This window comes from Papaver somniferum, chromosome 10 (genome assembly GCF_003573695.1).
Source record: "Papaver somniferum cultivar HN1 chromosome 10, ASM357369v1, whole genome shotgun sequence".
Taxonomy (NCBI): Eukaryota; Viridiplantae; Streptophyta; class Magnoliopsida; order Ranunculales; family Papaveraceae; genus Papaver; species Papaver somniferum.
In genome coordinates this window covers 124,721,141-124,734,556 of record NC_039367.1, presented here as the reverse complement: position 1 = coordinate 124,734,556, position 13,416 = coordinate 124,721,141, and the positions used below count along the sequence as shown (strand labels likewise).

General features: G+C 36.0%; 1 protein-coding gene across 1 annotated transcript; it reads left to right on the top strand.

The window, feature by feature from the left end:
- Positions 1–7,485: 7,485 nt before the first annotated feature.
- On the top strand, positions 7,486–8,666 carry LOC113317584 (jacalin-related lectin 3-like). Its single transcript, XM_026565744.1, has 3 exons — positions 7,486–7,713; positions 7,809–8,102; positions 8,185–8,666. Exons 1-3 carry the CDS (start codon positions 7,711–7,713, stop codon positions 8,581–8,583), a joined length of 696 nt encoding a protein of 231 aa, XP_026421529.1. The 5' UTR covers positions 7,486–7,710; the 3' UTR covers positions 8,584–8,666.
- The last annotated feature ends 4,750 nt before the right edge of the window (positions 8,667–13,416 follow it).

The following is a 13,416-nucleotide window of genomic DNA, read 5'->3' as shown; positions in this document are numbered from 1 at the left end:
GAGAAGTCCAATCCCCCGTGTTACTAACAGGTTCACCCATAGTGGCTGGGAGTTTAGCTGCAATCGCTACCATCAAGTGGGAAAAAGATAATAGAAAATTCAACAAACGCATCACAAGAGCTTACAAGGGTATTTATTAATGGTGACATAGCATGTTTCATATAAAAGGCTCCTAAGTTTTATTGAAAGCTTTCGAATATTGAGGAATAATATGTTGTCAAGCTCCATTTTATGATAATTTTCAACTGATCAACACTTGAATTTGGAGATCTCAAGAAAGGATTAATTAAGTTATCATGTTTAGTACTATGAAAAAATGTAATTTATTTTGATGATGAGATTTATATGTATCACCACCCGCGAATCGTACCCTTTCGAAGGAAAAAAAATGTATCAACTGAAAAACTCTAAAACCAGTTAATAAGTAGTCAAATTATGATGGTACGTCCAAGTACATTAGGTGATTGTTTGTCTTAATTTTTTTTAAGTGATCAATCAAATTAAAGTAAAAATCAAGTCTTAGTTCCTTTGATTCTTTGAAGGAACAACAGTCAAATCCGGTGGCAAAAACTGAAAAATGCGATCAAGCAAAGCAGGCAAATGCGACAGTAGTACTTTTGCGATGAATTAGTTGTTTATTTGTGTCACCATAGAACTAAGTCGATGAGCACACCGGATGAAACGATCATTGCAATCTTTTGTATATACAGTATTTTTTTAGTTTGATTTTGATGAAGTGTAGCGCTAAGATTATAATTACGTACGTGCATAAAAATTCTTACTTATGGCCACATAATTAATGACAATATCAAAGTCTTTGTCGACATTGATATATAAAATGACATTAAAGGTTGTCGACATTGATATCTGACATATGTTGAATGCGTTAAGTAGCTGATCTTCGGCAATTTGGGAACAAACCAAAGCCCGTGCCGTAACAACCTAGTATATATGTAAGTTAAAATCAATGATGGTAAAAAAGTAAAATATTTTTGTAATGATAAGGTTCCAACTACCATGTTTTTCTTATCTGCTATAATATCTCACTCAATGGATTAAGTACATGTGCCTCCTTTACTTGGTCATGTTACAGAATTATATGAAACGACTTACATTCAATTTAGAAGACATCTTTGAGTTTCAAGTTTCGGGCGTTGATTGAAAGAGTACCGCCATTTCATGGGGAATACTCTGCAAATTTTCTTGGAATAATCCACTGAAATTTGGACTAAACGTTATATCACTATTACCCATTCCTCTCAATCAGGGATACCAGAATGAGTGTTAAAACATTTCTCGGTTGAACCCGCCAAGCGTTGGTATGTCAAGATTGGTTGCCATATTTTAGTATCGAAACTCAAAAGTAGCTTGATTAGATTACTAGAGTTAACTTCGTTGGGTTAAAATAGGAAGTCTATAAATGTTGAGACATACAAGTATTACTCTGAATACATGAAGATTCTGAAGACGTATCAACATCAGAGTAGACATGATCCTTCTACTTGAGGTTAGTAATACAAGACTTGACTTGTTTCCATTTCTATATCGTTATTTTCAAGTCTTTTATATTGAAAAAATAACATGCGAAGGTATATACATGAAACTCTAGTATTAGAGACTTGATCATCTTATTATGATCGAAGAGTTAAGGAAGAACATACAAGTTATTTCACAACATTGGTATGTTGAATTACGAAGTATATCGTTTATATTTTGAACTTCGTAAGTGCGACATAGAAATTATCTTTGTAACTTGCTACTAGATTGTGTAATGAACTTAGGATTGATTTCATGCTTAGAAAACTATGTCTAATTACACGAGTTTAAGGAAGTGGACTTACGAACTTACTTCGTAGTTGAAATAAATCAAACGGATTGGTGGTCTGGTTTTCATTAAAGATCTAAGGCACGACCGATTCCTACGTATATTGGGTATCATGGTAGGACTGACCCCTACTTATGTCGAGAACCATCCATGGTAAAACTGACCCTTACTTATATGGGGAACTAAGGTAGAATCGATCTTTACGTATATTGGGAATCAAGGTAGAACCGATCCCCATAAGCAAAAAAACTGATTTATCTTGTCACGTACACTTTAGGATTTGTGGTTTGGAAATTGGGTTTGAGAAATAGGAAAGTTCAAGATGTTGACATAGTAAGTAATTTAAACATGCGCGCAAATCTTATATTTTATTATTCAATGTTATTCCTTGATACTCAAAGTGAGATCCCAAATTGAAATGTTTGAGAATCATTTTATTAAGATTTTCGAACATATATTTTTTGTTTTTCCAGCAAGCAAAACATATATCGGAAAGATATATTAGTTAAGTATCATGTATGCTAGCTAATATTGAATTATACTAAAATCCCCAAAATTTTATATGAACCCTATTTTAGTATTCAATAAATTGACAACCAAATCAAAGAATTATGGGTTCCTAATATACTAAGTATAATGAACTTCAAATTGGTGAAACAAAACCCAATTTGATTAAGCGATCTGCATGAGATAGGACTAATAGCGATGTAAACAATCTGAGCTCCAGACTCCTTACTTTCTTCAAAGTTTATGAGTCCATGGCGATAATTCAAGTTTTATCATTTCATAACAATATCAAACTATCAATTCATACATTTTAAGTTTTTTTTATATTTTTATTTGAACTCACTTTTGTGTTTGTTATATGTATTGGAATGAAAACATAACTCGGGCTTTTAAGGGTATGCAAAACTCTATTCTTCTTATTTTTCCTAGTCTAGGATTGAAAATATATAACGCTAGAACAAGTGGGGAAGGCAACCATGCCTTGGGATACCTCCGCCCCTGATTCCACCAACTATGATGGATTACTTCAATGTCCCTAAAAACTAAGATGGTTATGTAAATTACTAAGCAGTGTCACTATTTTCCTTGATAAAGCTTGGTAGTGCAATTGAAAAATAAATAAAAAAATATTGTTGAATAGTTTAAACTCATACAAATAAATTTTTTTAGAATACAATCATTACAAGATTGTTACATATATCAAGACTAATTGAAAAATATAGTGCCTATAAGAATTAACTTAATAGGTCTCTTCACAAACATCTGCCTTTACTTCAAGAATTAGATCGTATGATGTCTTATTCTTCCCTTAAAGACCCTGCAGTTACGTTGCTTTCACACTCCCCATGTATAATAGCATAAGGAGGAATATACCATATTTAAGCCTTTATGAATGATTCATTATGTTGGTTTTTAGTGTTGGGAAACACAAGTGCCAAGCGATGGAGATTTCAGTGGGTCATTACAATGCCATCGATGATGACACTGTCGTTCAACACTATGTTCGACGCTAAGTGGTTCATCATCCAACGCATAATATTCAATCCTCTATAAATCTTCAATCTCATACAATTCACACTTATACCATCTATACAACGAAATTTCAAGTGCTCGCTTTACTTGAGAAGAAGATGTTGCTCTTATTTGATCCTGGAAATTAGTTGCAAGGGATGAAGATTTCAATTTAGCCATTTTATGGGACAGTGTGTTTCAAAGGTTTAGGACATTAGCCGTTAATGAAAATTCAAGAAGAACAAAAAAGAGCTTTCAAAATAGATTTTCCTTTTATCAATAAGGATGTGAATAATTATACGAAAATTTTATGGATAATCAAATTATCCATAAAATAATTATACAAAAATCTTATCATCCTGAATTGTCCATGGACGAACTAGTGAGTATATATCTCAATAACTTTTTTTTAACGAATCAGTTTTATTTATTTAGAATCATATTGGTTTAATTTCAATTTGTTTTTTTTAATTATACATAATTCCAAAATTTTGAAGCCAGCATAAGATGGCATGACGAATGCTATGAATTATATAAGATACATGGGAAAGGATTTAAATTTTTATTAAATGTTATATAATGCCACTGGTTTTTCATTAATGAAATAAAAATAATTACATCTAGAATGATTGAAACTAATTATTTACATACATAATCTACCGATTTCCAAGATCATATTAAAGATCCATCATGTTAGGTTGTAGATCAAGAATGGTGTTCAACATAGAAAAAATCTCACCGTTTGACTCTCACTTGGTAGTTAAATCTTATCAAGAGAATCTTCTCTAAAACCTTAAAAAGTAACCTAAGGGGGATCATTCATGAAGATGGGAACACGACAGCAATCTTGAAATGGGTGAAATATTGATGTGGTTGAGAAAATTGGGGTATAATTAGTATATTGCCTAGATGTTTAATGTTCAAGCTATCACCAGGAGTCATAGTGACAGTTGGTTATTGGTTAAACAAAACTACAAGAGTTGTTTCCATGTCAATGACTTCATCACCTGATGTTGGTTGAGTATCTACCACTAACTTTGGAGCATAACGACGACTTATTTAACTCCCATGAGTTCCACGACTTCTCAAACTTTTCTCACGTCCACTACCCCAGGACTTGAACCTCCTACACCACTAGGACCATGAATCTACAACACCAGGTTTTGAATGTACACCACTATGACTTGAATGTACACCACCATAACTTGAACCTACACCACCATGACTTGGACCTACACCACCATGATTAGAATACGCCAGAGTAGAGATGTAAAACATCATGTTATCCCTAAGCCTTTGCATCTGTTCCAAGTGGATTTCTGAAATCATTGTACTATATGGTTATAATCGTTCAAATGGCTCTGATACTGCTCTGGTGTACCTTGTATCCCCCAAGTAAATGGTGGCATATCCTACGGTGAACCCAATTGACTGCTACGTTGGTCGTCTGTGGTGGAGGATGGTAAGACATATATTCATCAGTAACTGGTATCTTACCTAAAGCAGAGAAATCCATTCGACCCAAATTTGCGGATGCATAACAATATTTGGCTGGTAAATCGTGCTAAATCAAGAAAGGAAATCAACTTCTTCATGATCCCCCTGGATCAAATCTTCAACTTGTTCCCAATCTTGACCATCCCTTGACAAAACTAACCAATCATTGTAAAAAATCTCTCCACTTTTATAAAGGTTGATGGTTTTCACCTTTATTCCTAGCAACTGAAAAATGTGTTTTTCTCCATAATACCAAACACCCTTTATAAACGTCGAACTATATAACACAATCCTCTTAATGCTTAGTTGTAGTATACTTTGGGATTCCATGGTTTCGTGCTCAAGGGTTGATAGACACAACGTGAAAAAAATATTATTATTTTTTCTACATAACTGTTGAATCCGTTGAACCAAGGAAACATGTTGACCACCTTCAATTTTCCATGTCGTCCAACTATCGGCATTTTACTTGTATGTGAATGGAAAAATATCGATATTATTATGAAGATAAGGTTCATAAACACGGAAGTAAATATACCACCAATACCGAAAATAATAACATTGTTGGGTTATACATTTACCATTTTAATATTTGTAACGATAATAAATAAATGATGAAAATATATTATGGTTTAAGCTCTAACACTTCCCGAAACCATTCAACTTTTCTTTGGAACACGAGCATCTATCGAGGGTTACGTATAGTTTTGATCGAATTGGAGACCCCCTGTAATATGTTGGTACACACTTTAAATCTTCTAATGATTTGAGAAAACCAAACGATGTCACTGAACAAGCACTTTGGAAATAGACATTAGCCTATATATGTCCATAACAAAAACAAACATTTGAGATCCTCATAATGTTCAGGGAACAAATAGGTTATTTTCCCTATCCTGTTTTCATTCATTTTCCTAGCATAACGGTTTTAGAACTTTTCAACCCAGACAACCTTGATCCATGAGATCTCAGTCTATCTGGATTTTCTTCTGGATCATTTGAGAATAATTTAAGTCGGTCTTTCCATATTCCATCCGAATCCCACTTTAATTTTTCGAATGGAAGTACTTTTCCTCACATATAATTCACGTCAATACTTACAAATCTAACTGCGTGAGTCCTATAAACAACATATTTCATCATTAAAATTAGTAAAATGTAAAAACTAAATATAAAAATTGAATTACAACAACAAAAAACTTATCACATTCGAAATCCTTTGAAAATAACGTATTTGTAGTCTTATAACATCGTTCTAATATAATTTGAACAATTTGAGTCCAACGATTTCAAGATTTTATAAAATATAAACGTCATCAAGGATATCTTCGGACTCGATCTTTTAACAACGGAGGGAAGTACTCGAACACCGGATTGAACTTCGACAACCCCACCTCTTAGAGCACTGACTTAAGTTGTTTTGGATGACTAGATACATGCACATAGAGTATACCATCGCCAGCTTGTTGTCTAACATTTTGAAACCGGTATCATTTGTTATGCTCGGTCCACTCATCGGGGTGTTGGTTGATCCTTTGATTTTTTTTATTCTTTATTAGCTTTTGGTTTCTGAAGAAAAAAAATTATAACAACAAAATTTGGAGGGGATTAACTAGTGATCAAAAAGATTTTTGTTCAGGAGGTATGCTTATTTATAGGAGGGATAAAATCGACCGTTGGCGATAATTATTTATCTCGAGAAGCATAGGCTAAATCGCCTGGGATGAAAACTCGATCGCTGGTGCTCTCCACATGATTGCTCGATATAATGTCCATCACTCCATCCTTTTCCACAGTGCCAGAGCTTGTATGCCATGCGACCTGGTATAACAACTGAAAAAAAAAAATATACACCACTCATACAAACCGGCCTAAGAAGTTTCTTTCCAACTGCAAAAAAAATCAGAAATTAGTTTATGCACACAATCAATTTCAAAATGACTTTGAAGACCGAAAAAATTTACTATTTGTGAAGCAACTTTGCTCTGGTCCTGACTTATGCTTGGATATGCAAACACCCTCTTTGCAATTTAGAATTTAATAATCTTGTTTACCTTCCAAGACCACCAAAGAAAGAATCAAATTATTGGTGGCTTAAGAAAAAGGACCGGTTATAACAAGACCTGAATTATGCCGTACTGAAAAGGAACCGTCCACCGTCCTTTACAGACACAAAAGTTACAACATCTCCACCGCGAGTTCTTTGAGAATATAAACATCCTGTGTACTACTACCACCTAACCTAGCTTCCTAAACCGTCTGCACCAAAAGAAATTGAACATACTTTATAAAGTACAAAAAGAAAAAAGAAAACCCTTTTTTGGTGTGTAATATCTTGATTTGGTCTTTGGTGGCACAAATTCGTTACCATATTCTCATGTTTCTCATTTTCATAGTTAGTGGAACTAGGAACCTCGAATATTTAGAGTCATGTGTTAGGGAACTTTTTCTTTTGCTCTGGCACTATTTGGATATTTTTGGAACCAGCAGCAAGAACACTTGTCAAATGAAATTTTGTCTCGTCGTAAGATTTATTGATGCTGCTAAATCAAAAATGCTTTAACAAACAAGGAGCAAATTTTTTTCGGCCCCCCAGAAACATCTTGCCCTCGTTAAGTTTGAACTTTCAAGAAGATAGAAAAATCTCAATTAAATAATGAAGTTACCTAACCAGGATTCGGAATGAGGCTCCACCGTTTGCATGTCCAAAAGTTGAACATATTGCACCTAACCAGTGTGTGTATATATAGGACTACTTCTCATACATTTTTCTGATATCTAACAAGCTTCCATTGATCAGGAATCAAATTTCATCAATCACCTAAAACTCGTGGTTTGAGATATCTCAAGTTTTCTTCACCGGATTCAAGATGGTACTTTCATTTGCTTCTGTTTTTCTTCATGTTGTGGTGCTGCAGGATTATTTTTGTTCGTTGAGTTTAATGAACGTTTTGTTTTCTGTAAACAGTTTATCAGCTTTCGCAGTACTGATGTAAGGGGATATGATAAGAAAAAGAAGAAGAGCAGCAACAAAAGCAGCAGCAACGACAAATCACCAATTTGCGCCGGACCATGGCCATCAAGTACTAGACAAGAAGGTGACCCATGGGATGATGGATATCATGCAACTGTGAAGCAATTGGTAATCGTTCACGGAGCTGGTATCGATTCCGTCAGGTTCGAATACCATGATAACAACAGTGGCACCTCCTCAGTTTGGTCTCAGAAACATGGAGGAAGTGGTGGCTTCAAAACTGACAAGGTCCTCTAAATTTTGATTCGGTATCCATACTAAATTTCACTCGATCGTTGAGCTAACTGTATTGTTCTTTTTTCTTTGGCAGATAAAACTTGATTTTCCTGGTGAATATTTGAAGTCAATCAGTGGGTATTATGGTAGTGTTAACGATTGGAGTCCTGTGTTCATTCGTTCGCTTACTTTTGAAAGTAATCGAAAGAAATATGGACCATTTGGTTGTCCAAAGGGAACACAGTTTTCGTTTCCAGCAACCAGTACTGCAACTAAAATTGTTGGATTCCATGGCCATTCTAGCTGGTATCTCACTGCCATTGGAGTGTATTTGAAGCCTATTGAAGATCAACAAAAACGGCCGTCTAAAGCTCTTATGTCATCTCAACTAATGTCCCAAAACTTCGTCTCGGATTCTGGTACTCATGATCATGCGAACAGTTACAATGTTGTTCAAGGAAGTGGCGCCCTTCAGGAGATTGTAATAGACTAAACCGAATAAATTCCGCATTTCTACACTTGTATTTACTCTTTTAAGATAAGTCTATTAAGTAATGAAGCATTAAGTTTTCGAAAGATTTTCTGTTATTTGATAATCATCAAGTAGAAAAATGATGATCATTAAACACAATTGCAATTTGCATATCCCGTTGGTCCGAGTTTGGGCTAATCAATAAGATTTTCAGTTTGGGCTCAAATAAAATGTAAACACGGCCCAGCTTGCACAATTGACCTGAAAAACAACAGTGGGAAATAAACTTGAAAGCTAGATTAGCTGCAACAGTAAATAATTAGACGCAACTTGATGTAGATTTCACTAAGAAAAAGCAGCTGCAAGTTACAATCAGAGACTCTCTTAGCATCCACAAATAATTAATCATACCAAATTAGACATAATCTAGATAGATATCACAACAAATCCGAAGTGGATAAATAGTATTGTACATAATGCGTATAAGTTATGAATAATATTACATAAAAGCTTTATTACTTCATGAAACTGGAAGTTTGTCTCCTCAGAGCAACCACAGTCATGACCAAATTTGGGGACTATACCCAAATTTGGTCCCAAATTCAGCCGCAGTGGTACTGACTAAAACCATATTTAGTCCAGTTAATTAGGGTTTGCGACCAAATGTGGTCGCCAACCCAGACTAAAATGATTAATAGTGGGACGGAAGTATAGTGGGCGTATGATTTCAGACGGAAGTATAGTGGACGCTCCACATCGGGCGTACGTATAAATAACGTATGATAATGGGGCGGATGTATATAGAGCGTTTGAGTTAGGCGTCATTATAAACACCGCCGGGCCATACGTAGATAAAACCTACGCCCCATAGCAGACGCAGTTATTAAAAACGCCTGGTTTGGACGCAGTTACTAAAAGCGCCTGGTCCGGGCGCATGTATTATGACCGTATGCGGGAGACGGACGTATTATTAACGTCTGTTGGTATTGCTGGTCCGTTGTTACTTGATGGGAGAGAATATTCAGTACCAATGGCTACTATTGAAGGTTGTTTGATTGCTAGTACAAACCGTGGGTGTAAAGCGATTTACGTTTCTGGGGGTGCTACTAGTGTTCTGTTACAAACTTGACTGGTTCTGCCATTGCATCTACGCCTGAACTAGAGCAACCACAGTCATGAGACGGACCAAAAGAATCCAGTACGCCTGTGTGAGACGTAATTTTAATGTACGTCTGTTTTGAGCGCACGTAATATGAGCGTTTGTTACTCAACAGTTACTATCAGAAGAATCCAGTACCTACTAGCTGTGATTTTGGAGGTGCTGCGATGCTTGTTAATGCCAACCCATGTAAGATATTTAAAAGCTTATACAGATTAATTCATCCTGTTTTTAGCTTCTTAATTAAACAAATTTCTTTGCTGACAACTTGTCAGCTGTGAATCTTTATTTTCTAATTGGCTCCATGATAGCTAATGGAAATTACATATTCTCTTGAATTTCTTCTTAGGTACCGGATCTTGTGTATTTCAATCATCCACATCCTCATTATGAGCGCACGTAATATGAGCGTCAGTTTTGTGCCCACTCAGACGGACTTTCCATAAACGCCCCACTCAGACGGACTTCACGTATACGCCCGACCCAGACGCACCTTTCATCTCCGCCCTACCCAGACGCACCTTTTATGTCCGCCCGACGGAGACGCACTTTCTATCTCCGTATGTATCAGACGCACATAACATCTCCGTCCCAGTAGACGCACTTTCCATCGCCGTCCCATGTTCGGCGTGAATTATACCTGCGCCTCAATCAGGCGCACGTAATAACTCCGTTTCACTCAGACGCATATTATAAAGACGCTCGGTCAAGAAACGTGAGTATAAGTTCCGTCTCGCATCAAGCGTTCGTATAAGTTACGCTTCACCAAATTCTGGTCGTCCCCATTGCGCTTGAACACCCAGAATACCAATTTTTTTTGGCTTTTAGTCTGGCTTTTGGTGTTTGGTCCGTCTCATGACTGTGGTTGCTCTTAGTGACTATAAAAATAAAATTGTTATGTTTTCCACGAAATGCTCATAGTCACTGCCATAATTTGAATAATGAATGATCAATAAATGAATAACGTCTCCCCAAGATAATTTGAGAGACTTGGAAACTTTGGGAACTCAAATGAACAAGGAAAAGGCTTGACCATTGTTCTTGGCCCCTATACTTTTTTATGGATGTAATCAAAAGTCAAACCATAGGGAATAGGTAAGGTTGGAATTTGTACGGTTTTATAAATATGTATCCCAAAAATTCTAAACGACCCGCTCATTTAAACAAAACTAAAACAACACTGTCACATGGCGGGTCCCATTAACCTGACCGCCTGCAAATCCTAGCGACCATGGCCCACCATCATGTTTCTATGTTGTTTTAAAGTCGTCCAAATCCGTGGTTCATTTAGAAGAGCTGTATCTATCCACCTTCTTTCTTGTTTACTCTTTTCTTTTTTTGATGAAAACGAAACTTTTTGATGAAAACGAATATTAAATTATTTGTGTTACAAGACTATCATAATTAGGGGTATCACTGGAAAGAGTGATCTACGAACTTGAATCATGCGTATATAGACGGACATAATCAACTCTTTTAATCATGCCTATTCGGTACAACTTGGGCGTTAATAACTTTCGTCTCAGTCTTTCTCCGAGAACAAAATCAACTCTTTTAACAGTAAATCACTCTTTCTCACTAAAACCCCCATACACTTCACTGAAAATCCCTTTAAATAACAACTTCATCTCTTTATTTTTCCCAATTCGAAATTTTCCCCGTTTTCGTCACTTGTCTCTGTTAGCCCTTTTTGAGTAAAAAAAATTTGAAATGGGTGAAAGAACAGAGGGAGCAGCAAACGAGTTTGATTCGGGATTGATTTGGGAGCAGCAAAGCAAAGGGGATTGATTTGGGATTGATTTGGCAGCATCAAACGGGATTGATTTGGGAACAACATGTACTGTGTTGGGAGGAGGAAATCATTAGCAATGATTTCAACACGGTCATTTTCCATACACCAACACATGACTTTGTTGTTCCTAAATCGATGCCTATTGCTGCTGCCAAATCAAGCAGCCACGAATTCTATCAACATGGTTATTGTTAAATCATTTTGACATCTTTGATTCAATTATCGAAACATCAAAAGTACCGTTACAATTAAATTGAATCATTGGTCTCTCATTTTCACTAGCAACGACCTATAGTCCAACAAATTCTATTACCTTGAGAGGCCAATGATTCAAGTTAATTGTAGGTTACTTTTTACAGCAAATTCTATTTTCTCCTATTTTACTTTGAAACTTTCGTTATGATGGAGTGTTTGAGATCCTTGTAAAGGTGCCAGTAAAAACAACATTTGTTTGCAAGTGTGGGTGCAAGTTTGTGCGTGATTTTATTTCACATATTAATTATGCTAGATTGCACACGGCTCATGTTGTCCAGAAAAAAAACTTAAAATTTCTTTTTAGTACCGTTGAACCGAAGAGCCCAACTGCAACTCATACTAGATTTTCAGTGTCAAAAATAATTTTCTCAATAATTTACGATTCAGTATTGGCATCCACAAGTACTATGAAGTATACTATTCTATCTGATGTCCCTTAAAAAGATTCAGAGTTTGAAGTCACCGTGTTGGATACATCACAAGGTCTGGTTTGCCTGTCGTTTGGAGAAGAAGCTAAGATGGAGATAGATAAAGATTAGGAGGTTGATTGATGGATGCTGAAAAGGTGGCTATAATAAAAAAAAAGGTCGGGTATAGAGTTGATTGATGGGGAAAGGCGAACAAGGGAGTGTTTGGCTTCTGTCCGGTTAAGGGAGAAAATGTGAGGCTAGGGTGTTGAGCAGGAGTAGCGAAAGTTGATGCACCGTGTGGATTAGTCGTTGGATGCTATGCAGTTAAACTGAATCCGACGGCTTTGATTGGAAGCGGGTTTGGATCTTTTTCGAAGCTAATATCTCAAGCCCACATCTAGTTTTGAGTCTTGCAAACAACATTTGTTCACTGGCGGATGAGGTGCAAACAATATTCTTCACTACTTTCTAGCGGAAACTTTGTTGTCTCTTTTGTGTTGCCGCCAATTGATTCTCTGCTTCTTTTGGCCTCTCGATTCATCCAAGCTTTATTTAGTACCTAGATTACTAACATGCCTTCACTTTATTTACAGGCAATTTTTTGCATTGGTATGATACGGGGGTAAAATTCTCAAATACAATTTGCAACTTCCAAAGCACTGTAATAAAGGGAGTTTCCTTTATATATAGTATCAGATATAGATATAGAGATATATAGACCGCCAGCCTAGGTATATGCAAAATGTTTACACCAGTACTCTACACCAAAGCCTTACCGTTAGGGACATGCCTTGCAAGGGGCTAACCTGGGCTATATCTCGTCCCTCATTTTGGAGAAATTTAGGTGGAACCCTAATCTTGCACTCAGAAAAGTTGGAGAAAGAATTCTTCACGCAGAGAGAAAGACACATAAATAAACATAAGTATTATATAATAATATATTTTTTTAATTTTTTTAAAGATTTAACTTACCTAAAATCTGATGGTGAAAGCACTGGATTTTTAACACTATCGTAGCTAACAATTAGTTATTTTAGTGTTTTCCTCCCTTCATCTGACTAATATGTAGAGGTAAAGTGTAAAAATTCTTAGTACAGTGAATCGGTCCTAAGTTGTCTTGCCCTGGCAACTTCTGCTAACCCCAATAACCACGAATTTCGAGAGAACATGGTTAGTAGTAGTAACGATAATACGATAACTCAGCTAAAAATATATACTAAGAACCCCATACAGTATTT

Excerpts from the sequence above, each read along its gene's own strand:
- LOC113317584 (XM_026565744.1), top strand. Across the intron at positions 8,103-8,184 it reads GTGGCTTCAAAACTGACAAG|ATAAAACTTGATTTTCCTGG; the intron begins GTCCTCTAAATT and ends TTTCTTTGGCAG.